Here is a 27450-nt window from a genome sequence, read left to right on the forward strand (position 1 = left end):
GGGCACTTGCCTTGGTAGCGAAGGAGTCTTGAAGACTTGCGGAACAACTACGGGCCAGGCACACCCACACATCAATCATGGACACCCACACACCAACCAGGCACACCCACACACCAACCAGGGACACCCACACACCAACCAGGCACACCCACACACCAACCAGGCACACCCACACACCAACCAGGCACACCCACACATCAATCATGGACACCCACACACCAACCAGGCACACCCACACACCAACCAGGGACACCCACACACCAACCAGGCACACCCACACACCAACCAGGCACACCCACACATCAACCAGGCACACCCACACACCAACCAGGCACACCCACACACCAACCAGGCACACCCACACACCAACCAGGGACACCCACACACCAACCAGGCACACCCACACACCAACCAGGCACACCCACACACCAACCAGGCACACCCACACACCAACCAGGCACACCCACACATCAACCAGGCACACCCACACACCAACCAGGGACACCCACACACCAACCAGGCACACCCACACACCAACCAGGGACACCCACACACCAACCAGGCACACCCACTCACCAACCAGGGACACCCACACACCAACCAGGCACACCCACACACCAACCAGGCACACCCACACACCAACCAGGGACACCCACACACCAACCAGGCACACCCACACACCAACCAGGCACACCCACACACCAACCAGGGACACCCACACACCAACCAGGCACACCCACTCACCAACCAGGGACACCCACACACCAACCAGGCACACCCACACACCAACCAGGGACACCCACACACCAACCAGGGACACCCACACACCAACCAGGCACACCCACTCACCAACCAGGCACACCCACACACCAACCAGGCACACCCACACACCAACCAGGCACACCCACACACCAACCAGGCACTGGGTGAGACGCGAGACGGTGGGGCGTCTAAAGAGCCCCCTTCACAAACCCGCACCGACCCGGGTGGTGAAGTATAGTCGACCAATCCGCAGGACTCTCAGGATACCTTTAATCATTTCGGCATCGGATCTCTCTACATTACACCTTTGCTCCAGCAGCAGCAGGGCAGCCTCTCCCAATTGCCAGCCAACTCGCAGTAAACAAACGTAAATGATGAGCAACGTCAAGAGTGTAGAGCGAAATGAACAGGCGACGTAAATAGCTTCATTGGTACGTAGCTGACAACCAGCAACCGGTAGAGAGATGATTATTACCTTTACCACTGTGGACTCAACTTGCCTACTGATAGCGAAGTCTGGGAACCAGCAGTAGTCTGTGAACCAGCAGTAGTCTGTGAACCAGCAGTCGGTCTGTGAACCAGCAGTAGTCTGTGAACCAGCAGTAGTCTGTGAACCAGCAGTAGTCTGTGAACCAGCAGTAGTCTGTGAACCAGCAGTAGTCTGTGAACCAGCAGCGGTCTGTGAACCAGGAGCAAGTGTTCAACTGTTTGGAGCGATTTGTTTTTCAGTCACGCATACAAGGGGTGATACAGAAGTTAGATTATTTAGATTATTTTGCTGCTATAAATGTCCACATGATAAGCCACATCGTTGAGCTATCATTTGTGGCCAGGCCGCTTTTGAACAATAATCTAACAGCTCAGTGGGCTTTACCTGGTAAGATAAAAAAAACAGCTTAGTTTTAGTTGTATATTTTTAAGTGATTTATTTTCCTTTCCAATGCTTTGCACCCTTATCGTGTTTTTGCACTGTTTGTTGTTGTAACGTTCTGACGCGCCCCGACTGGACATGTGTAAAAGAGCTTTATAACTCATCGGATTCCTCCAGTATAAATACATATTCTGATTCCGATTGACAGGGAAAACAAAGTGACCTTAACGAAACGGTTGTTTACACCTTTCCCTTGACGTGCAATGCGCTTGGTCCAACAATATTCCAAGGCTTTAATCCCCACGCAGCTTTGTGTATCAAGCTGGTGGGGGCTTGAGAAGAACCTGCACAGCCTGCAGTGAAGCTTGTGCGTCATGAAGTCGGAATGGCTTTCACTGCATCTCACCAAACAGAGGTTATCATAGTAATAGGGGTTTACCCTTTTATCTGGCACCAAAACTGACACCTTTATACAAGGGATCATGTTTGCAATAACCACAACAAAAGCAGCCAAAATGCAAACAAAAAGAGACAACTCTGATAATGATATGCACTGTCCTTGAAATTAATTGGTCCACACCCGAGACGGATTTTCTTAGAGCCTAGTCTCACATGGTGTTGGACCAGATGACGCCAAAGGCGCACAACTCAAAAACAGCGCACTATCAGAGTATTGAGAGCTCGGGGTAATTGAGTGGACCAATCAATTTCAAGGACAGTGCATATTATCAGAGTTGTCTCTTTTTGTTTGCATTTCGACTGCAAGTGTTGTGGTTATTGCAAACATGATCCCTTGTATAAAGGTGTCCGTTTTGGTGCAGAGGCTATCACTTTGCCATAAGAGGCCAGAAGAGGCAAATCCCTGAAAAGTTGGGGGGAATCCATGGTTTCCAGTGAAATCTCTAGCCTTCGATTCTCCATTCAAGATAAGGAGAGCCACCCTATCATATACTGCCACGAACCTGTCACAAACAGGTCCTGGATTTCCCTGCAGCAACTGACCATGCCCGTACTCTGGCTCACTTCTAGTTGATGGCCAAGATTCTGGGCAACCAGAGACATTGTTTACCACAAAACTGTCGGTTGATAATGCTTGTGACACACACGCAAGGGCAGACAGACTTGGAAATATTCCTTACGATCAAATTATGCAGAGGAATTTCAGGAGATTACGAATTTAATTGGCGTTCACAAATTGTAAATGGTGTTGGGTGCCCAAACACGGATCTTAACAAGTTTCCCTCCCGCATTTAAATCCTGGACACCACCTCTTAACCATGGAACACAAATGTGGAAGATTATTCCAAGGATTCCATCGTAAGTATGGATTTCCTGTGGCAGCATGGCTTCATTGTGAACATAGGCCTGCTCTCAGCTCAGATGTCTCGTTTTCTGATGAACACACAACAAGAGTGATTATTTCAAACAGAATGCAAAAGATGAAAGTGTATCTTCCGCTTCGAAATGCGAATCCTTCTTAACATCAGGACAGAGGCCTTCTGATCACCGCTTGTATTTGGACATTGTGCATGGACACGGAACAATTGTGTATGGACAAGGAGCATTCCTCAGACATCGATCATTCATTCGGCTCCACAGAATAGTTCATATGCGCGCGTGTGTGTATATCGTACATACAAAACACATAAAACCCTAAGGACTATCAGGAGAAAAGCCCAAGTTCTAATAGTTGCAGGTGCAGCTGGGTTACAATTGCACCTTCCGTCGAGATATGATGCGCGGCATCACCTCTCGATTCAAGTTGGTCAGCGTTGTTCAACTCTCTCCGTCACCCAATCGAACTGCACAACCCGTAAAGGCGTCGCTATTGCTTTGCTCCGCTGCAAGTCACTGCACTGCCAACAGTTGCCCAATGGTCACCACCCGACTTCCGAAGGACCACTCCTCCAGTCGCATCAACACACACACGGAGACATCGCACGGCTCGAGGTCTTGCGCCTCGCTCCGTCGCGCACCTTGGGGCTCGCCACTGCTCCCACGTGCGCCCCGGGGGTGTCCCCTCCTCCTACAACTCGCGTCCCATCCGCCACCACCTCCCTCTCCCAAATTCTACGCGGCACTTTCTTGCCAAGCTTTATTCCCAATCCTCAATATGCAACAAAAACTATCGCTACATTGAGTTCGTGTGTATGAAACGCGCGCTCTTTGTACATCTCTGGTGTTGACGAGTGACCACACGAGGAGGGAAGTGGCTCACCGAGTTGAGAATCGTCGTACTCCAGCCACGAGTGCATTTACGTCTAAAGTGTTGAATCGTCTTTGCTTTTTGCAACTCGTGCGATGCACACGAGAGCGCCAACACCACCAGCGGCGACTACTCCTGACGGCTACTGACACTCCGCCTGCTGAGCACGTGCTCAGCACGACTTCCCCCGTCGACTGTGTGGCGCTTCGGCTGACGTCGCTCCGTTGTCTACACCTCCTCCTCCTCCTCGTCGTCGTTGTTGTGTTTTTCTCTTAACTGCCTCGTTTGTACCGTTTCTGCACTGGGATGGAAAGTGAATAATGGATGAGGACGACGATGATGACAACAACAATAATAAATATATTAATAAATAGCGGGTGGCAAGAACGTGACAGTCGTGTCGTGTCCGTATGCTACAGACGTCGTGAAAACATTCTCAAGTGCAGTGTTTGATGCAGATATTCGCGAGCGTAAGAACCGATTTGAATCATCACATGCTCACAGTTTGTACTACTGTTCTCCCTTCAGCAGACTCCTTCCTAAGTTATACATATAACTTTAGTGTTTTGTTGCGTTCTGCGACGGGCCAATGTAGTCAAGCACCGAGCGAAGGGACCGTGTTGGCAGTGGTGCACAAGCACAAACGATACAACGCTCACCGCCGTCTGCATGAACACTGCATCACAATAGCAAAACAATAAGGGGACTGACATTTCTTTAATAGTTCACTGCATACTTAAGTGCAATGATGAGCCACTTTGTAAAATGACCTATTGAGCAGACTTTGGTGTGTTACTTTAAGCGCCACCATGCACCCAATAAGCGGCACGAGAGATGTGTTTGTACCAAAATCACGCGGCTGCAAAAAGTTCAGACTGAAGTGTTCCAGACACGAGAATGAAGAGAGGTGACCAGGACCGGCATATGGGGGTGGGAGATACGCGGGCAGGTCGAGGGAAATGTGGAATGAAAAGACAGGGGCATTTTGGGAGGGAGGGGTAAATTGGAGTAACATCAAAGACACTTTTGGATGATCGAGAATTGTGGAACTGTGATGAGAGCAATGGTGATCACGACGACGCTGTCAATCAGAAACAAACATCAGTGATGATTATTGGATGATGATGATTATATTTCCGACTGAAACAGGTTGGAAAGAATGGCCAGTATTTCGAAAGCTTCGTGGGTAAATGATACACTTATCGCAATCAGCTACGTAGAAAAATCTTGACTCGGTAATCCTGTCCCTACTCTGACAAGTGCATCCCTGCTGGGGTTGTGCAGTTTCATTAGGCTGAGATGCAAAGGCAACGCTGCCACTCAAGAGTACTCGCCCAGTTTAACAAAACAAAGTAAAAACTCAACGCTGGTGGGCGCCAGCACGAAACGTGGAAACTCTGGAGTCAAATTGGGGCTTTTATCCTGACGCTCTCAAGTGTTCTGCATTTAAATTTTCATCACTCTCACCACTCAAGCACATTGATCACGACGCGTTTCGCTTACACTCGCAGCACTTGCCACGATAATCTGAAGCAACAAGAGATCCGTTCGCGTTGGAAGTTACAGGACAAAGACAGAAATCTGTGGGTTACAGAAGTCAAATTATTTGACACTGACACATGGGAAATAATTATACAAATTAGGAAAAGTTAAAACAATTTTAAAAATATTTCCCCAAAGTACTCATCTATAAGCAAACCTTCTCCCTCTCCACCACATGTCATGTAGCATATTTCACATTGCATTTACTAAAACCAAAGCTTCTGTGAAAATATAACTTTATTTCAGCATTCGGAATATTTTGTTGAGTTTTTGTGTGACCTTCATGTCACCAGGTGAGACGCGTCACACCGAGGGTCGCTCCCTGACCTCGCGACGGCCGGTAGTGTAGTTTGCTGGGTATCGGTTTTCCCTTTCCTTTGACATTTTACTTCAAACCGTTGACGTTGCTTCTAGAAAAAAAACCCCTCAAACTCCTGTCCCAGAGCTGCAAGAAGTAAGTCATTGGACCAGCGCAGGTGTGAGGCTCCACACATTCTTGAGAAGTGTCTCAAGGCTGGAAGTGTCCAAGTGGCTCAGAGGGATAACATCCGTGTCGGAGCACTGAGCCGGCAGCAATGGGATTGACCCAGGTTCAATCCCAGGTTGCAGCCGCTTGTGATTAACTTGGATCCTGAAGTGTGGTGAGTTGAACAGCCGAGCCCAGTGCCGTGGCTCTGCGACGTCACCTTCGGGGAGGGGGGCGCTCTCCGAGTCGGAGTGACGCGAGACCCCTTCGCCGGCAGAAGAACCCCCAAGGGAATCTGTTTGTCTCGCCTCACAATGCCGATGGCACGATTAGAAAATGGTGGGGAAATTTTTGTTTTTCTAAATATTTTTTATTATTATTTGAAGTTAGACTCCAGAGATAACGGCTCAATCCTTCCTCATAAATCATCAGTATTTATACCGTGCCTCCATCGCAGTGATTCGGACATTGATTCCTCCACCCCTGTTGAGGAATCGGGTCTGCCAGACTGACCGCTTCTTCTCATCCACTCTGCGGTCAACCACCGCACTGCAGGTCACTGCAACTCTCTTCCTGCTCCCCCCCTACCACCCCCCACCCCCACTGCTTCAGTTTAGAATTTCCTCCTATCGCCTCTTTTCACGATCACTTACTCAATCCAAGAAACCCGTAAACCCTCATCTATTACAATTTTGATAGTGACAATTTGTTGCTGGCCGTTGGATCTTATGGTGCCTTTGGGCCTGTGCCCAGCAACTGCATATAAAAAAGTACCTCGAGGATTCGTCCAAGCATCAGGGGGACGCCCCCCGGTGGCAGATGTCCGCTGAACGGCCGGAAAAGTGAGCGCGCAAGCGCCCGGCCCTCTCTGCCCGACGCACGGCACGCGTTATACGTCTTCCACCCCGTGCGCGAAGATCATGACGAGGCCCGGCTCCACGATCATGTCGTCTCCCATGTGCTGGTTCTCCAACGCCATCGCCACCACGGCCTGCTTGCCCGGCACGCGCTTGGTCACGTAGTTCTCGTAGTAACGGCGGTTCATCTGCCGCGTCTCCAGCGTGCTCAGCCCCGGCGGCCACTTGCGCTCGTGGGAGTTCTCGATGAGGCCCGTGACGACGGCGAGCGGGCAGCCGCTCTCGAGCAGCGAGCGCTTGATGACGGCCTGCAGCACCGCGTCCGGCGTCGAGATCATGCCGCCCCAGCGAGTGACGCGCGCCGGCTGCAGCGCGCTCACCCACCTGCGGCGGCGGCCCCGGCGGGCAGCCCGGACGGGCCGGACGGACGGGACGGGAGGCGAGAAGCGGGACACACGGCGGTGAGTGACGACGCCCAACGATAGAGGGATCAAAACACACGGCAGCGAGTTGCGGGCATTCGGCAAACACAGAGGACATCCAGCAGCGAGCAGCCCGGGGCACCACTCGGCAACACAGCACAGAAGCCTTTCAACAAGGCACAAGCACCGAGCAGTGACCGCAGATGCCCAGCAAGACCGGGAACCACAACCTGCAGTGACCAGAGGACACCCAGGAACAAAGGGAACCACCCAGTAGTGGAGAACAAGACCTCCAGCCTGAGCAGTCACCCAGCAACAGAGGACAAATCCCCAGCGGCGAGCACGGACGGATACTCAGCAGACGGAGGCATCAAAACACCAAACAGTAAGCGCAGACGGCCGGGAAGACTGGAGACACTGGGCAGGCAGCCGGCATAGACACCCTCCAGCAGAGAACAAGACCCCCAGCAGCAAGGGGACAAGCAGCCAGCCATATACAGCACAAACACACAGCGATACGACAGTTCATGGATAGGTGAGGGTTAAACTTAGTTTTGGGCTAGGTTTAGGTTAGGGGTTAGGTTGGGACTAGGAAGTACATTTACAAACACGCAACTCTTAGAAAAATATGAATAAAAAATAGAAATAAATACATTAAATCACGACGTTTTGGAAGCAACACAAGCTTCCGTCATCAGCAAGAAACAAAATGACTGTAGTGGGCCAATTTTGTTTCTTGCTGTGGTTGTCCCACCTGATGACGGAAGCTTGTGTTGCTTCCAAAACGTCGTGATTTAATTTAGTTATTTACATTTTTTATTCTTATTTTCATTTTTATTTTCACCTACGTGACTTTACCAAAAGAACCAAAGAGTATGAATCCTTGCAGTCACAAAAACTTCAAATCTAGAATGAACTCTTATAAACTACGTTATCACGAGTGCGCAATATTCATACATTGTAAGCTCTATTAAACATTTATATTTAATATACTGCGGTTAGAGTTAAGTTAGGGTTAGGCTTGTGCTATAGTAATGGTTAGGTTAGTGTTCGGGCGAGGTTCAGCGTTATGTTAGGGCTAGAGATAGAGGTAGGCTGGGGTCATCGTTTAGAGTTAGGTTAGGGCTACGGTTGGGTAAGATTAGGATAGGCCTATGGTTAGAGTTAACTTCAGGCTATGGTGAGCATTAGGTTCAGGCTATGGTGAGAGTCAGGTTAGGGTTATGCTCGGGCTATGGTTCGAGGCAGGGTCACCGATTTCTCACCCCAACACTTCGTTCTGCTCAGAGGGCGGCTCAATGCTGCGTGGGACTGCGGTGGAGTTCCTCAGGGCCCGCATGTACTCCTTCAGCAGCTGGATCTCCCGCTTCTGCAATCAACGGCACACAAACTCACATCTAGATCACACACGTAAAAGTGTTACACTGAGAGAATTCGTAGTCTCACAAACCATTAGGTGGCTTAGCTGGACAGCTAGTGAGAATGTGTCTGTGGGAGCGACTGCCTGCCTGCACGCGAGTGATTGCGTGTCCCTGTCTGTCTGTCCGTGTGGGGAGCGGCGGTGTAGCGGTTAGCGCGCTGCACTTTGAACCTGGTGAACCGAGTTCGATTCCCGCTCACGGCTAACACCAGCGACGATTATCTTAACCAGTCCTGGGGCTCCCCTAGGTCGAGTCAGCCTCAAATGAGTACGAGGTGAGGTGTGTAAACATCACCACTGAGGAGACAAACGCGGTCGGAAGTGGTGCTGGCCACCCACTTCCTCGTGTGCTGTGCCGGCTTTCATAGGTGCTCGTTAACAAGACTTGCCCCAACAGTCTGTGTGTGTGTGTGTGTTAGCCCGAGCATGTGTACGAGTACGTGCGTGAACGCCTATACGTGTGCGTACGTCTGCGTGCGCATGCGTGTTTATATGCGTGCGTGACTACCTGCCTGTGTGTGCGTGCTGCCTGCATGTGTGTGTCTGCCTGGCTGTGCATGCATGTGTGTGGACATGACTTATCTCACGTGTCTCGTGTGCTTGAGTGCGTGCGAGTGAGCGCCTGCCAATGAGTGCGTGAACTGAGCGTGTTCCCATGGTGGGGCAGTGGTTCGCACACTGCGCTACGAACCCAGCCGCCCGAGTTCAATTCCCGCTCACAGCCACCATCGGTGACGAATGTATGAAACCGGTCCCGGGCTTCCGCTACGTCGACTCGGCCTTAAACGAATACCCAGTGCGGCGTGTGAAAACACTGGGGAGACAAAGGTGGCCAGGCGTAGTGCTTGCCACCCACACCCTCGTGCGCCGCGTCAGCGTTCATCGACGCTCGCTAACGGCACCTGCCCCAAAAGTCCGGGTGGGCTACGGGGGGGATCTTTGTCTTTGTGCGCGTGCCCTCAACCTGCTCGGCGAGCTGGTGCCGGTGCTCGGCCGCCATCTTCTCCAGGTCGCTCAGCTTGTGCTGCTGAGTGAGCACGAGGGCCCGGAGGTCTCGCACGCACACATGGCCACCCATCTCGTCCTTGGGCACGATCAGCCTGGGGACGCAAATCGTGGACGTCAGCAGGGAACGCCAACGCGTGCATGCAGCTATAGGAGGACACCGGGGAACCCGGAGGGAACCCATTACCCTTACGGAGTGAGCGGCAGGGTCATCGAGGGCGCTGCTGCTGCAGCGGACTGGTTACCGACACCCTGTTGCAGCAGACTGCTTACCCACACCCTGCTGCAGCAGACTGCTTACCCACACCCTGCTGCAGCAGACTGCTTACCCACACCCTGCTGCAGCAGACTGCTTACCCGCACCCTGCTGCAGCAGACTGCTTACCCACACCCTGCTGCAGCAGACTGCTTACCCGCACCCTGTTGCAGCAGACTGCTTACTCACACCCTGTTGCAGCAGACTGCTTACCCACACCCTGTTGCAGCAGACTGCTTACCCGCACCCCTGCTCGCACGGCACGGGCCGCTTGGGGTTGTGCTCGCAGTCAGCGAGGTGCGACGCCAGCAGGTCCAGGCGCAGCATGGCGGTGCAGCCCGACGGCGCGTTCTCGCAGCGGATCGTCAGCTTGGACAGCATGTTGCGCATGATGCGCGGCACGGGCTTCAGGTGCGCCGGCGTCACCACGCTGCGGTCCACGGGGCACGTCTGCTGCCGCAAGAGCCACTGGTGGATGCAGGCGCTGCAGAACGCATGTTCGCACTGCGGGGCCTGGGCAAGTCACACGCACACAACACACAAATAATAATAATTTATCATTAATTTTGTACATTTGGTATCTGTGCAATTCTTACAGCGCAAGGCTGCCACGATGGAACTGTGTTTCTACATAGTTTGCAGTTGTTCCACAGCCGGGGTGATGTTACTATGTCCAATCGCAATCGAACAATTTGGAAGTAATTTGTAAGATTTGACAAATTTGGGCCATGGTCTAGTTTTTCAATTCATATCACGAGGTCGTTAATGTCCACTGTGAAGTGGTTGGTGCATATTTTATGGTAAATATATCTGCAGTTATAACCAGGGTGGCCTACCGAATTCGAACCTCTGCAACAAGCAGCAACACACTATCACTGGGCCATGTCACCATCCTACAAAGATCCCCGCTATAGCCTTAACAGACTTTTGGGAGAAGTGCTGTTAACGTATAACACTTAGGTTTTCGCGACCAATATCATCCATAATATAGGTTTTTTATGGGTTAGATTGCGTAAGTATATAAATGTGTCGTTAAACCCACCACACCCGATACAGCCAGTTAGTAAGGTTCGTCACTGAACATGCCAATTCATTACTAGTGCAGCACACCGTTGGTACAGCTATTTTACTACACACAATCGACAGGAAGTACTTAGATCAATGGGCTCGCAAAATGGGAATGCATAATGTATGTTGATTTATTCAACCCCTCCCCCACTTCGTGCAAGAAGAGAGCATAAGTGTTGTCATCACATCTACCCCTCTGTCGCCTTGTGAAGCTAGTTGTAATTAATGGCGAAACGTCATACTCAGATTGTAAATGATGTGGCTTGGCTCTCCAACACACCGGTTAGTGCTGCACTAGTAACAAATTGGCACGTTCTGTTTACGTGACAAACCTTACTAAATTTCGATTTAAAGCTTTCGTGACTGCAGGGATTCATCTTCTTGTTTCTTTCGGTAAAGTCACGTAGAAGGGAAGTAATAAAATAATAAAAATAAAACATAATAAAAACAATTCTCACGACGTTTCGGCTACAACGCAAGCAGCCGTCTTCAGGTGAAGAATGAGACACTACCAAACTAGGAGCTTATATATAAGCTGCATTGGGGGTTGAAGAGCGCCTTAACAAAAAGAATGTGCATGTGAAGAGGGATTTAGCATATTCATGGAAAATGCGTAGGCGTTGGGCGGGGGGGTGTCAAAGTCATATTATGCCCATGCATTATGCAGGATCAGCAGCAACCAAGGGGGGTGCAGGGATTAGCAGTAACAAAGGAAAGGAATGTTAATGATATGTAGCTGCAGTTACTCAACAACCACGTAGAAAACTAAAGTATAAACTACATAAAAACTAAAGTATAAACTGCATCGCACCATCAGTATACTTACTATACTCTATAATAAGCTGAGTTACTAACAGCAAGTAATACATTACAATTTTACCTCGTAAAAATTCTATAATATGCTTCCATCTAAACCTTATTCTCTTACATCACACGAGCATATACCGTACTATATACTGCCATAGATAAACCCAACAATAAATTATATACTGTATTGCTGTAAACCAACCTATATCTTATACATTTAATATCACACTATGTATTATTCTACACACCCTAATGTGTATCGAAATGGTTTATTACGTCCTTCCAATGATTGCTGAGCCAGAATCCATCTTCTCGGTTAAAGTTGTCTCTGTGTTTGTATATGTGGATCGCCTCATGAACGAATCTCTCATGATAGCCAGATGGCTTGCAGAGAACCTCTGTCTTGGAGAAGTCAATATCATGTGAGCCCACTGAGTTGTAACAGTGATCTGCCACGGCTGAGGTGTTAGTCCTACCGTGTTTCAGGTCAGCTTTATGTTCACGGATGCGGTCCGAGACATGTCGTTTGGTTTCCCCAATGTAACTGCTACCACAGAGGCAACTTAGTTTGTAGACGCCAGGGTACTGTATGTCTGGAACCACATCTTTTACAGACGGTACCAGATCACGGATTTTATGTACTGTGTTGAATCGGACCTGGATCTTGTGTTTAATCAGGATTTTGGAGATCTTTTTTGTGACCCCAGCAATGTAGGGTAAGGTGATGGTCTTGAAAGGCTCCTCAACAGGATCCTTCTTGATGGTTGGAGTGATGGCTTTGCGGATTGTATAGTCGGAGTAACCATTTGCCTTAAGAGCTTGGCGTACGTGTTTGAGTTCACTGGAAATGTGTTCATGGTCGGAGATGCATTGGGCTCTATGATATAGAGTCTTGATGAGGGAATTCTTCTGAGATGGATGGTGGTGGGAATCCGGTTTTAGATAAGCATCCGTGTGGGTGGCTTTCCTGTAGACAGAGTGGCTCATTGAACCATCAGGTCTCCTTTTGATTAGGACATCCAAAAAGGGTAGCTTGCCATCATTTTCGACTTCCATGGTGAATCTGATGGCTGGGTGTATGGAATTGATGTGGTCGAGAAATTGGTCTAGAGCAGGCCGGCCATGTGGCCAGATGACAAAAGTGTCGTCTACGTACCTCTTCCATAAGGTCGGGCGTAGAGTGGCAGTCTGGATGGCGTCCGTCTCAAATTTCTCCATGAAGATGTTGGCTACAACCGGAGATAGGGGGGAGCCCATTGGGGTGCCCTCAATTTGCTTGTAGAAGGTTCCATTCCAGGTGAAGTATGTATTGGTTAAGCAGTGTCTCACCAGGGGGGGTACCCCAGCATTCAGTCCTTGATGAACCAAGTCTTCAATGATTGCGATGGTGTCAGGCACAGGTACCTTGGTGAACAAGGAAACCACATCAAAACTGACAAGCAGGTCGTCTGGGGACAGGGCAATCCCCTTGATTGTCGATACCAGGTCAGTAGAGTTTAGTACTGCAGAGGTGGTTTTTCCAGTGAAAGGCCGTAGGATTTCGGACAAAAAACGAGCCAGTTTGTAAGTGGGGGAGTTGATAGTAGAGACAATGGGACGAAGAGGTGTATCTTCTTTATGTATCTTTGGCAAGCCGTACAATCTTGGTGGTCTGGCTGCAGAAGGTTTCAACGAGAACTGTTTGGTCTGATCAATTAATGCGGTTGAAGCAGAAATGATGTTGTTGGTTTTGGAGACGAGGCTGTTGGTGGGGTCTCTTTTTATTTTTGTATAGCTGCCATCGTTTAGTAGTTCTTGAATTTTGTTGTTGTATTCTATTTTGTCCATGATGACAGTGGCATTGCCTTTGTCGGCTGAGAGGATGACAATGTTATCCCTCTTTTTTAATTGAGCTAATTCAAAACGCTCCTCTTTGCTGATGTTGCTAGCTGGCATCTTAGCGTTTTTGAGGGTTACAGAGATTTCGGATCTTGCTACGTCTGCAGCGATGTGACTCAAGCCCTTGAGAGCTACATCTACTCGAGCAATTATATCATTAACTGGTATGTGTCTAGGTGTGACTGCAAAGTTTAGTCCTTTAGCTAAAACGGATTTCAAACCTTCAGAAATAGGACTGTTACTGCGATTAATTACGACTTTGTTAATATCTAGCTTTTCAATGTGTGGGTCCGGTTTCTTGTTTGAGAGGCGATTGAATTTGGAAATCAAGTTGTCCTTACATTTAGTCGACATAGCGGCAGCTGAAGAGGCAGTCATTTTTTCCACATGTTCCCAATCCGATGTGGACATTGTTACACTCAAAGATAAGTGTGATTTGTAGAGTGTCTTGTCTAACTGATCTAGTTCGGTGCGCGTAAGTCTGATTTTCTCTGAGATAAGAGCTAAGCTAGTTCTAGACAGAATTCGTTTCGCATTAGAAGAAGTTACAGCAGCAGATGTTAGTGTAAATGCGTTTGGTATTACCTTAGAGTCGCGGCATCTCTTCAGAAAGGTGAGAGACTCGATTAGCTGAGCCTTCTTATCCCGGAGCTTGTTGAAGGATCTCAAAGTTATGTGGAAACCCTCCCCGTAGAGGCGGTTAAATTTCGATTTAAAGCTTTCGTGACTGCAGGGATTCATCTTCTTGTTTCTTTCGGTAAAGTCACGTAGAAGGGAAGTAATAAAATAATAAAAATAAAACATAATAAAAACAATTCTCACGACGTTTCGGCTACAACGCAAGCAGCCGTCTTCAGGTGAAGAATGAGACACTACCAAACTAGGAGCTTATATATAAGCTGCATTGGGGGTTGAAGAGCGCCTTAACAAAAAGAATGTGCATGTGAAGAGGGATTTAGCATATTCATGGAAAATGCGTAGGCGTTGGGCGGGGGGGTGTCAAAGTCATATTATGCCCATGCATTATGCAGGATCAGCAGCAACCAAGGGGGGTGCAGGGATTAGCAGTAACAAAGGAAAGGAATGTTAATGATATGTAGCTGCAGTTACTCAACAACCACGTAGAAAACTAAAGTATAAACTACATAAAAACTAAAGTATAAACTGCATCGCACCATCAGTATACTTACTATACTCTATAATAAGCTGAGTTACTAACAGCAAGTAATACATTACAATTTTACCTCGTAAAAATTCTATAATATGCTTCCATCTAAACCTTATTCTCTTACATCACACGAGCATATACCGTACTATATACTGCCATAGATAAACCCAACATTAAATTATATACTGTATTGCTGTAAACCAACCTATATCTTATACATTTAATATCACACTATGTATTATTCTACACACCCTAATGTGTATCGAAATGGTTTATTACGTCCTTCCAATGATTGCTGAGCCAGAATCCATCTTCTCGGTTAAAGTTGTCTCTGTGTTTGTATATGTGGATCGCCTCATGAACGAATCTCTCATGATAGCCAGATGGCTTGCAGAGAACCTCTGTCTTGGAGAAGTCAATATCATGTGAGCCCACTGAGTTGTAACAGTGATCTGCCACGGCTGAGGTGTTAGTCCTACCGTGTTTCAGGTCAGCTTTATGTTCACGGATGCGGTCCGAGACATGTCGTTTGGTTTCCCCAATGTAACTGCTACCACAGAGGCAACTTAGTTTGTAGACGCCAGGGTACTGTATGTCTGGAACCACATCTTTTACAGACGGTACCAGATCACGGATTTTATGTACTGTGTTGAATCGGACCTGGATCTTGTGTTTAATCAGGATTTTGGAGATCTTTTTTGTGACCCCAGCAATGTAGGGTAAGGTGATGGTCTTGAAAGGCTCCTCAACAGGATCCTTCTTGATGGTTGGAGTGATGGCTTTGCGGATTGTATAGTCGGAGTAACCATTTGCCTTAAGAGCTTGGCGTACGTGTTTGAGTTCACTGGAAATGTGTTCATGGTCGGAGATGCATTGGGCTCTATGATATAGAGTCTTGATGAGGGAATTCTTCTGAGATGGATGGTGGTGGGAATCCGGTTTTAGATAAGCATCCGTGTGGGTGGCTTTCCTGTAGACAGAGTGGCTCATTGAACCATCAGGTCTCCTTTTGATTAGGACATCCAAAAAGGGTAGCTTGCCATCATTTTCGACTTCCATGGTGAATCTGATGGCTGGGTGTATGGAATTGATGTGGTCGAGAAATTGGTCTAGAGCAGGCCGGCCATGTGGCCAGATGACAAAAGTGTCGTCTACGTACCTCTTCCATAAGGTCGGGCGTAGAGTGGCAGTCTGGATGGCGTCCGTCTCAAATTTCTCCATGAAGATGTTGGCTACAACCGGAGATAGGGGGGAGCCCATTGGGGTGCCCTCAATTTGCTTGTAGAAGGTTCCATTCCAGGTGAAGTATGTATTGGTTAAGCAGTGTCTCACCAGGGGGGGTACCCCAGCATTCAGTCCTTGATGAACCAAGTCTTCAATGATTGCGATGGTGTCAGGCACAGGTACCTTGGTGAACAAGGAAACCACATCAAAACTGACAAGCAGGTCGTCTGGGGACAGGGCAATCCCCTTGATTGTCGATACCAGGTCAGTAGAGTTTAGTACTGCAGAGGTGGTTTTTCCAGTGAAAGGCCGTAGGATTTCGGACAAAAAACGAGCCCGTTTGTAAGTGGGGGAGTTGATAGTAGAGACAATGGGACGAAGAGGTGTATCTTCTTTATGTATCTTTGGCAAGCCGTACAATCTTGGTGGTCTGGCTGCAGAAGGTTTCAACGAGAACTGTTTGGTCTGATCAATTAATGCGGTTGAAGCAGAAATGATGTTGTTGGTTTTGGAGACGAGGCTGTTGGTGGGGTCTCTTTTTATTTTTGTATAGCTGCAGTCACGAAAGCTTTAAATCGAAATTTAACCGCCTCTACGGGGAGGGTTTCCACATAACTTTGAGATCCTTCAACAAGCTCCGGGATAAGAAGGCTCAGCTAATCGAGTCTCTCACCTTTCTGAAGAGATGCCGCGACTCTAAGGTAATACCAAACGCATTTACACTAACATCTGCTGCTGTAACTTCTTCTAATGCGAAACGAATTCTGTCTAGAACTAGCTTAGCTCTTATCTCAGAGAAAATCAGACTTACGCGCACCGAACTAGATCAGTTAGACAAGACACTCTACAAATCACACTTATCTTTGAGTGTAACAATGTCCACATCGGATTGGGAACATGTGGAAAAAATGACTGCCTCTTCAGCTGCCGCTATGTCGACTAAATGTAAGGACAACTTGATTTCCAAATTCAATCGCCTCTCAAACAAGAAACCGGACCCACACATTGAAAAGCTAGATATTAACAAAGTCGTAATTAATCGCAGTAACAGTCCTATTTCTGAAGGTTTGAAATCCGTTTTAGCTAAAGGACTAAACTTTGCAGTCACACCTAGACACATACCAGTTAATGATATAATTGCTCGAGTAGATGTAGCTCTCAAGGGCTTGAGTCACATCGCTGCAGACGTAGCAAGATCCGAAATCTCTGTAACCCTCAAAAACGCTAAGATGCCAGCTAGCAACATCAGCAAAGAGGAGCGTTTTGAATTAGCTCAATTAAAAAAGAGGGATGACATTGTCATCCTCTCAGCCGACAAAGGCAATGCCACTGTCATCATGGACAAAATAGAATACAACAACAAAATTCAAGAACTACTAAACGATGGCAGCTATACAAAAATAAAAAGAGACCCCACCAACAGCCTCGTCTCCAAAACCAACAACATCATTTCTGCTTCAACCGCATTAATTGATCAGACCAAACAGTTCTCGTTGAAACCTTCTGCAGCCAGACCACCAAGATTGTACGGCTTGCCAAAGATACATAAAGAAGATACACCTCTTCGTCCCATTGTCTCTACTATCAACTCCCCCACTTACAAACTGGCTCGTTTTTTGTCCGAAATCCTACGGCCTTTCACTGGAAAAACCACCTCTGCAGTACTAAACTCTACTGACCTGGTATCGACAATCAAGGGGATTGCCCTGTCCCCAGACGACCTGCTTGTCAGTTTTGATGTGGTTTCCTTGTTCACCAAGGTACCTGTGCCTGACACCATCGCAATCATTGAAGACTTGGTTCATCAAGGACTGAATGCTGGGGTACCCCCCCTGGTGAGACACTGCTTAACCAATACATACTTCACCTGGAATGGAACCTTCTACAAGCAAATTGAGGGCACCCCAATGGGCTCCCCCCTATCTCCGGTTGTAGCCAACATCTTCATGGAGAAATTTGAGACGGACGCCATCCAGACTGCCACTCTACGCCCGACCTTATGGAAGAGGTACGTAGACGACACTTTTGTCATCTGGCCACATGGCCGGCCTGCTCTAGACCAATTTCTCGACCACATCAATTCCATACACCCAGCCATCAGATTCACCATGGAAGTCGAAAATGATGGCAAGCTACCCTTTTTGGATGTCCTAATCAAAAGGAGACCTGATGGTTCAATGAGCCACTCTGTCTACAGGAAAGCCACCCACACGGATGCTTATCTAAAACCGGATTCCCACCACCATCCATCTCAGAAGAATTCCCTCATCAAGACTCTATATCATAGAGCCCAATGCATCTCCGACCATGAACACATTTCCAGTGAACTCAAACACGTACGCCAAGCTCTTAAGGCAAATGGTTACTCCGACTATACAATCCGCAAAGCCATCACTCCAACCATCAAGAAGGATCCTGTTGAGGAGCCTTTCAAGACCATCACCTTACCCTACATTGCTGGGGTCACAAAAAAGATCTCCAAAATCCTGATTAAACACAAGATCCAGGTCCGATTCAACACAGTACATAAAATCCGTGATCTGGTACCGTCTGTAAAAGATGTGGTTCCAGACATACAGTACCCTGGCGTCTACAAACTAAGTTGCCTCTGTGGTAGCAGTTACATTGGGGAAACCAAACGACATGTCTCGGACCGCATCCGTGAACATAAAGCTGACCTGAAACACGGTAGGACTAACACCTCAGCCGTGGCAGATCACTGTTACAACTCAGTGGGCTCACATGATATTGACTTCTCCAAGACAGAGGTTCTCTGCAAGCCATCTGGCTATCATGAGAGATTCGTTCATGAGGCGATCCACATATACAAACACAGAGACAACTTTAACCGAGAAGATGGATTCTGGCTCAGCAATCATTGGAAGGACGTAATAAACCATTTCGATACACATTAGGGTGTGTAGAATAATACATAGTGTGATATTAAATGTATAAGATATAGGTTGGTTTACAGCAATACAGTATATAATTTAATGTTGGGTTTATCTATGGCAGTATATAGTACGGTATATGCTCGTGTGATGTAAGAGAATAAGGTTTAGATGGAAGCATATTATAGAATTTTTACGAGGTAAAATTGTAATGTATTACTTGCTGTTAGTAACTCAGCTTATTATAGAGTATAGTAAGTATACTGATGGTGCGATGCAGTTTATACTTTAGTTTTTATGTAGTTTATACTTTAGTTTTCTACGTGGTTGTTGAGTAACTGCAGCTACATATCATTAACATTCCTTTCCTTTGTTACTGCTAATCCCTGCACCCCCCTTGGTTGCTGCTGATCCTGCATAATGCATGGGCATAATATGACTTTGACACCCCCCCGCCCAACGCCTACGCATTTTCCATGAATATGCTAAATCCCTCTTCACATGCACATTCTTTTTGTTAAGGCGCTCTTCAACCCCCAATGCAGCTTATATATAAGCTCCTAGTTTGGTAGTGTCTCATTCTTCACCTGAAGACGGCTGCTTGCGTTGTAGCCGAAACGTCGTGAGAATTGTTTTTATTATGTTTTATTTTTATTATTTTATTACTTCCCTTCTACGTGACTTTACCGAAAGAAACAAGAAGATAAACCTTACTAATGGCTGTGTCGGGTGGTGGCAGGTTTAACGACACATTTATATATTTACGCGATCTAACCCAAAACACCTGTATTATGTATGTTGAACTTCTTTCGCACTGTACGTAGCCAACCATGCTAATTGGTGGTGGCGCTCGAGGGGATGGGTGGCCAGCACCACGCCCCAGTGCTGACGTTTACATACTGCACCAGATACTCATTTAAGGCTGAGTTGACCTATGGGTGGTCCAGGACTGGTTCATATATTTGTAACTGATGTTGGCTCCAAGTGGAATAACTTAGGTTGATGGGTTCGTAGCGATCCGCGCAATATCGCGACACAGCATGTGCAGTGCCCACATTCACGAAACTCCCTCTCTACCCGCGAGAGCTGACGTTGCCACCTCCTGGCTTGCCAGGGTGTGATGGCAGTACAGCAAGTGGACTCGTTTCCGTCCGTACAGGGATCGTGTGTTATCCCCCTCGCACGCCGGGGCTTTCTCCCTGTATTCTGATTTGCTCCCACATGCACACAAACCCATTAAAACTGTTGGCCAAACATTCAAATAAAGGACCACAAAGCCCTGGCAACTGCTGACATCACTTCTGGCTGCCTTCCCCCATGTCTGTGACCTCCCTCGCCCCGATGCGAAATCTGTGCTCATTACAAACTCTCCAGCATTTCACGATATTTGCACGAATGACACGATGGAAACCAACATATGATTATTAGCCCATCCAATTCACAAATCGCCCGGAATGCGCACCATCTCGCCAGATCATTATCCTCAGTACATCTGGCATTTCCGCCATTCTTAAAGAGTGAGGCTATCACAAAGGCACTATTGTTTCACAGATGATTACAGTCAGCAGTAGTTTCCCAGTAGGGAACGATGTTGCTCTGTGGCTCTACCCAATGAGACAATTTTATCATTTGCACCCTGGAGGATAAAGAAGGTTAAGCCTGGATAATGCTTAATTGGTGACTGCCATGCATAACAGGTGTTATAGGCTACTGTTGTCAGCAGAGTGCCGTGCAGCAAACATTAATTGTTGTACTGTTACCATACTCCCACATATTTGCTCCCTGCCTTCACAAGCCCACACTGGCCAGCGTGGTGAAGTATGTTTAACACGTAGGCTTTCGCAACCAATATCATTAATAATAAACGCGATCTAACCCAAAAACGTTTATTATGCGTGGTGAAGTCTGGTCTGATAGACCCCCACGTGGTGTGGACACGCCCTAATCCAGCAGTGGACTGCAAAGGGGACTTGTAAGTGAACACACAAAACTGGGTTTTCGACATTAATTCAGTCTCTTTGAGCTCCGACAATTGGGAGTTTTCTGTTTAAGACGTAGGCATTTCGCGCCCATTATTGTGGAGGATTTCTGTCCGATTGGCATGCAGCAAACGCCTGCTGCGGAGTTGGAATAACGAGGCCCATTGAGGTGAATTTGGACGTAGCCCTGCTGCCGCATCTTCGTGGGCTGTTCTCCGATACTGGTTGATAAAAGAGTTGTGAACGGGCGCGTGTCTCATGCCACGACGCAGATAGTAGCATTGCAATCGGGAGAACGTAGCAAAATGTATTAAAAGAGCAAGACGCAGGCACTGTGAGCCATCTGGCGCAGTAGCACACTGCCAGAGGTTGGAACATTGCAGACCTTGCCTTCAAAGAACATGCAAGCCAAGAAACAAACGCCTCTCGCTTTCAAACACGTTTCAGACGTGGCTTTGAAGTCAAATTAAAAGGTGACATTGAGCCCAGAGAGCGACCCGACCTTCATCCCCTCTGCCCTGCTCCCCACGTCCACCGCCCCACCTGTTCAACCCCTAAAATTAGGTGAAGAAACATAAGAAACGTGACTGATCCGTGGTTCAAGCCGCTCGGCCGCCCTCGTTAATATTGTGGTTAACCATACCGGCTTGACTGTAGACGTCGGAGATCCCAAGGCGTTATTCCAAAAGTACTACGGCCTTGTGTGTCGGCTTCACAGTCCAGGTTGACCAAATGTTTTAAATCGCCACAAAATTACTCTATGTGGAAACGCATAGCCACATTGTCTCCTCCTGTTGTTAAAACTTAGCATGACCCTCTAGGAAAAAAAGTCTTAACCCTCATTGAGCATTTCCTGGGTAAAAATAAAGATTTATAATGAACAAGGTTAAAAACAAATAATGTGAATGATCATGTGATCCAAACAAAACTGATGGCTTTGCAGATTCTGTAGTCAGAATATCCATTCGCCTTGAGAGCTTGGTGTACGTGTTTGAGTTCACTGGTCAGGTGTTCATGGTCGGAGATACATTGAGCTCTATGGTGTAGCGTTTTGATGAGGGAATTCTTCTGGGATGGTGGTGGGAATCAGGTAGGCGTCAGTATCAACCACTTTGGGTCATGACTTGACTTGTGTTTTCTTGTCAACCTCCACCTGTCAGCAGTGTGGGTGTGTGGAGCGAGGTGCAATGATTTGGTGGAGACCCACTGCCGGCTTAGTTGTTTTCTCCTACATTAACATCAGCTGCCCTGCCCATGCTGCTGACACACTTGGGCTACGCCCATCTCTAAACCTTTAAAAACAGTTTGCCTTGAGAGGCTAACCCCCCTTTTACTGATGATGACCGCTTGTGTCGCGATCGAAACGTCGTGGTTTTTGTTTTTTATTGCCTTTATTTTTTCTATCTATGCGACTTTACCGAAAGAACCAAAGTATATGGGTATTTTAACTCTTTCCCATTCCGAGATGTCTGCAAATTGCAAGCGGTTCAGCGTTAATTTTATTTAGAGAGGTGATGTAGTGCCGTTGTTTTTAAAGACATTGTACTCACCGCAGAGAATCGTAAATACACGACCGCACTCTACGATAGCTGGTGCCAAACTCTGCCGCACGCCCTCCCGAATGGCCTTGTAGGAGGAACGGTACCGACAAAGTTATTTATTTTACTTTTTCTTCCAGTTTCGTTCCGATGACGTAAACGCACGTCAGTGGAACAGAATCGGAAGACACACTGATGACGTACACATACGTACATCGGAACGGGAAAGGGTTAATTGACGAGTCAATTGCTAACTTCATGCCAAATAACTACCAAATTACACAACCTCCCCTACTGTTGCTACATTCTCACCACCTACTCATCCCTATCACAAAACATGCTCGTGGAGCAGGTACTAACCCGGTTAATGTTATTGGCAAATGTCGGCCTATAGCCCCAAATGTTAGTGATATCAGTATTATGTATTGAGACGGAGAATGCTTTCGGAACGCTATGTCAAAGAACAGCCAATAGAAGTGGATACAACAGAACTACTTCTGACATCCTTTCAGGTGGTCTCTCATCCACTTAGTAGAAGGAAGCAATTTCTCGCCTGCTCTGCTACAGAGAGTGATGTTCGTCACATGATAGTCAAAAAAACGTCTTTAATTCCCAGGGCTAGAAATACCTAAATTAAGCGGAGAAAGAAATACAATACAAATTTATTGCATACACATTTTTGGTAAAGTAGTTATTGGTAAATGGACTGAGACGGCTAACTCACAAAAGTAGAGAATCCAGTTTGATCACAAGAACTGATGGGAACCCAGGTATCTCAGCGGTTCCAGCTCAACGCTCTCCACCTCCGAGCTACCTGGCCACCACATTCCCTGTTGACCTGTTTACGAAGGTCATCTCCAACTCGATTTACCTGCAGAGGTTCTTCAAGGACACCACTGCAGATGGGGCAGATGAGCTCCTCATCCACTCCTCCTTCAAACCGAGTCACCTCGTAGCCCATGGCTCATAGCTGCCCTAGCAATGACACAGCTGCAGACAGACAAAACACACACACGCGCAACACAGACACATTACTTGTTTGATCGGCAGGTATATACAATTTCAACTTAGAAAGCGTCAAAATGCCACCGCGACTCAAGATGCATCGCAAAAACTTTGCTTCAAACTAAAATTACAGTCATGGTAAAAACAAGACCATGAATAGAAGAAGAAAAAAAGTACAAAGGGACAAAAGTGCAAGGAATGAGGTGTCGCTTGAATGCACAGGAAAAACAGCGAGTCTTCAGACCAGACTTAAACGCATCTAAGGAATCAACGTTTTGAAGGAGAGAAACAATTAAATTACGTTTAATATTTAGTTAATCTGATTGGCTTCACAGGAACAACCATCACACATATTTAAGATGCTGGGTCAGGTGACACGGTTATTCCAACTTCCTAGATTTTATTCCAGATTTCCTAGTTCTTGTCCTGATTATGCTTGACGCAGTTGCAAGCGAAACCTTGCACATCTAATTGCTATATTTTGTTGAGAACATTTTTCTTCAATTTGTGTGGCTGTTGTTAGTTGGTGGAGGGTCTTAATTACAGATTTTTTCCAAAATCATTCCGTGGCCTAATCAACACATTCAATTATCAATTTTGTTGACTGGAGAAATATGTGTTAAGCTATTTAAGTAAAAAAAACGAAACAATTGTCAATAACGAATGTTGCGCTTGAGCACCACTGCCAATGCGATATCACCAAAGAATATAAACATTTCCACGTGAAGATAAGCCACTTTGTTGAGCTTTCATTTGTGGCTAAGTCGCTCAGTGGGCATTACCTGGTAAAAGTAAAAAGTTAAATTAACGATGGTTAATTAGAGTGCACTTGTGATGTCAGTGTTGTGCCACCAGATGGGGAAGCTTCCACACCACCAGGGATCTTCAGATTGGTGGCATAAAAGCAAAGGTTGATGTTGTGTTCCCGCAGGTGATGATGTTACAGACCCTCTCTGCTCTCACCAACTTCTTCAGTGATGGAAGTGAGAGATAACAGATTAATAAGTTGACGATAAATGATTCACCATGGTAAACCAATCATAGGGTAAAACAGTAACACATTGATCAACTCTGATTTCATTGGTACATTCCTGTCATCAATTCAAACGATGTAAAGCAACAATAACATCATGGCAAAGCACAGCCGTAAAGGTGCAGGTGATGGGTGATACTGATGTGGTGATTGTGGTGGTGATTGTGATGATGATGGTGGTGTTAGTACTGTACTGATGTTCATGATGGTAGTGATGGGGCCGTTCTTGATAATGATAATGGTGGTAATGGTGTAGTTGATGGCGGTGGTGTTTGCCCATGATGGTGCTCATGCTACTGATATTGCTGATAATGCCGTTCGTGACATTGATGGTGTTGGTGATGGTGGAGGTGATGGTGGAGGTGTTAATAATGGTGCCTAAACGTGTCGTGTTGTTTGTGTATCACCAGCCGAGACCTCAAGAGACCGGAGCAGCCTCTCTCTTGCCGCGTCTCTAGTTGGTTGCCCTTCCCCCGCACCTCCGATTAGCACGGGTGGCTGCGTACGGTGCGAAAGAAGTTCAACGTACAGGACACACAAGTGGAATAGTGACCCGAGTTAGCAAAATGATGAAAGCAAAACAAATATAAATTAGGGCAAAAGCAAGTGTCACGTGAAAAATAGAAAACACCGCCCAAATAATCAACATTAAATTAGAAATTCGCTCGGGCAGATTATGTTTTCGACTGATCTGAGCACATTTAGCAACTAAGTTACGTAAACATGGCAGGTGTGAGGTACTGCTGTGTAAACAGAGGTGTTGGGAGATGTTGCTGTTGATCAACAATGTGAGGTGTTGGGAGATGTTCATGTTGCTATCGTGATGATGGTGGGACTGTTGCTGTGATGGTGGTGACGATGATGTTTGTGTTGATGCTAACCATGGAGATGACAATGGCAATGATGATGATTATGATGGCGTTGATGATGATATTGTAAATGTCAACAATGGCATTGCACATGTATCTCTTGCAGGTACAGGAGATTGTTTCTGTTGATGATGGTTTTGATGATGATCACGGTGATGATGATGATGTTGTTGATGGTACAGCCAATGCTGATGACAACAATGGTACAGGAGACGTTACTGCTGATGTGTTATGTTGGCACAGGTGATGCTCCACATGAAGATGCCACCGGTGACGATGATGTTGACGAAGTTGACGGCACGACTCATGGTGATGGCAAAGTCGCTGTCAATCGTGTCGAGTGGCAGTCACAGTAACACGGGGCGATGGATGGGAACGTCAGGGGGCCTCAACCCTGAACCCCTGAACGACCCCCCCCCTGATCCCCCAAATCCCTCCCCCCCTCCTGATCCCCCCCATTACCCCCCAATCCCCTCCCCCTGATCCCCCATTACCCCCCCCCCCAATCTCCTCCCCCCCCCACCTCCTGACCCCCCCCCCTACCCCGCCCTCCTTTACCCCCCCCACTCCCCCACTCCCCTCCCTGATCCCCATACCCCCCCCCCCCAATCTCCGTCCCCCACTCCTGACCCCCCTACCTCCTGACCCCCCCCCTGATCCCCCATTACCCCCCCGCCCCCCCCACCATCCCCCTCCCCCTCCTGACCCCCCCCTCGATCCCCCCATTACCCCCCCCGCCCTATTCCACCCCCTCCCCCCCATCCCTCCCGCTTACCGAGAGGGAGAAACGCGATCCCGGAGTCCGCGGTCATTTGCTGCTTTACCGCCTCCCCCCGCCCCCCGCCCGCTCGTCCCTCTCCAGGCAGCACGCTGTTCGTGCCGCGCCCACAGCCGCCGCCGCCGCGCTGTGCGCACGGCTCTTCAGCGTGCGGGCGCTGTAAACATCGATGTGCTTATTGTTTACACTCCCGCCACTGAACGACAACAAGAACGCGGTACGGCTGAGCGTATCCGTCCAGCGCACAGAAGAGGGTGCCTCCCGTCGGCGAGATGAGTTTCTCGTCGCCTGTGGCTGTACGCCTGTGACTCAAGCGGGCCGTGGAGCTCGTCCGAGGCCTCGGCTCGACGTCGCCATTCGCGCTCTGCGGCAGCACTCGGGCGGGGAGAGCGAGAGGCAGAGGGCGGCTTCAGCCCACGCCGCCACAGCGACACACACGGCGCTGATTGAGTCCGCGGTGAACTCTACACGTCACTGGTTCTTCTTGATGCACCGATTCGGCGATTCGTTGTAAGTCGGAATCGACTCCTGAGCTCGCGTTCGTGTGTAGAATCGTGCTTTGGGGGGTGTGCGAACCGTTGATTTCGATTCCGGTATTGATTCCATATTGTAGCTTGGAAGAGGTGGGAGGGAATCGACGTGCGAATCGGATGTGTACCTTAATCGTGACACTTGGAATCGGTTAGAACCCCACCAATGACAGCTCCCCACAGTAACGGCGCCTCTCAAGGCGGAGGGCCTGGGCCCCAACGACTTCTCCCAACGTCGCTTGTTTCCCATGCTCTCATTGTTGTTATTGTTGATTATTGTTTACTGTTGCTACGGCATATTATATATGTTTGTTTACGGAAGGTGACGGGTGGCTGTGTGTGCAAACGCGTCGTTCACGGCGGCAGCAGCACAACAACAATACTAGGACTGCTGTTCAGGGCCATTCGCTGAGCCGTAGTCAATTAACTTGTCCGTGACTTTCCCCATCAATTATTGCCATGAGTTATTGACATGAGTTATTGCCATTATTGACAAAAGTTATTACGATTCGCTGAGCCGTATTCAATGCACTTGTCCGTGACTTTCCCCGTAATTTATTAACATTTATTGACATGAGTTATTGCCATTCGCCGAGCCATATTCCTTGCAAATTGTCCGTGACTTTCACCATGACTTATTACAGAACGGCATTCTGTAATCTGCAATTTTCTTGCGCAAAATATCTCCCCACGGCAAATCGATCCTATTACCCACGGGGTTATCCAGTAGTTTATTTTTTACTCCGTTAATAAGTGGAGTTAAAATCGCAGACATGAACCCGGGGTATAACCCCCCCCCCCCCCCCCCACGTGGAGTCGTGGAATCATTCCCCTGGTCTGTGCCTCACAAGTGTTGGGCAACCTTAGTTGGAAAG

The 27450-nt window shown here is 47.7% G+C and overlaps 1 protein-coding gene across 2 annotated transcripts; it reads right to left on the reverse strand.

Moving 5' to 3' along the window:
- Positions 1-965: 965 nt before the first annotated feature.
- Positions 966-26507, reverse strand: RNF41 (ring finger protein 41). Of its 2 annotated transcripts, XM_061571848.1 has the most exons (7): positions 26043-26507; positions 24816-24896; positions 23232-23350; positions 10049-10320; positions 9511-9646; positions 8392-8495; positions 967-7088 (listed from the first exon to the last, which is right to left on the reverse strand). In XM_061571848.1, exons 3-7 carry the CDS (start codon positions 23319-23321, stop codon positions 6737-6739), a joined length of 954 nt encoding a protein of 317 aa, XP_061427832.1. In that variant the 5' UTR covers positions 23322-23350; positions 24816-24896; positions 26043-26507; the 3' UTR covers positions 967-6736. The 2 variants fall into 2 exon arrangements, with proteins under 2 accessions (XP_061427834.1, XP_061427832.1); XM_061571850.1 differs by lacking the exon at positions 24816-24896 and having other exon boundaries at positions 966-7088.
- Between the last annotated feature and the right edge of the window lie 943 nt (positions 26508-27450).

Source organism: Lethenteron reissneri, chromosome 48 (genome assembly GCF_015708825.2).
Source record: "Lethenteron reissneri isolate LAM-NWPU_2019-01 chromosome 48, ASM1570882v1, whole genome shotgun sequence".
Taxonomy (NCBI): Eukaryota; Metazoa; Chordata; class Hyperoartia; order Petromyzontiformes; family Petromyzontidae; genus Lethenteron; species Lethenteron reissneri.

What these genes read in the sequence shown, in the direction of transcription:
- RNF41 (XM_061571850.1), bottom strand. Translation starts at nt 23,321, where the DNA reads ATGGGCTACGAGGTGACTCGGTTTGAAGGAGGAGTGGATGAGGAGCTC. An exon ending in CCGTGCGAGCAGGGGTGCGG is followed by an intron (nt 9,647 to 10,048) that starts GTAAGCAGTCTG and finishes TTGCGTCCCCAG; the next exon opens with GCTGATCGTGCCCAAGGACG. An exon ending in GGCACCAGCTCGCCGAGCAG is followed by an intron (nt 8,496 to 9,510) that starts GTTGAGGGCACG and finishes CGTTGATTGCAG; the next exon opens with AAGCGGGAGATCCAGCTGCT.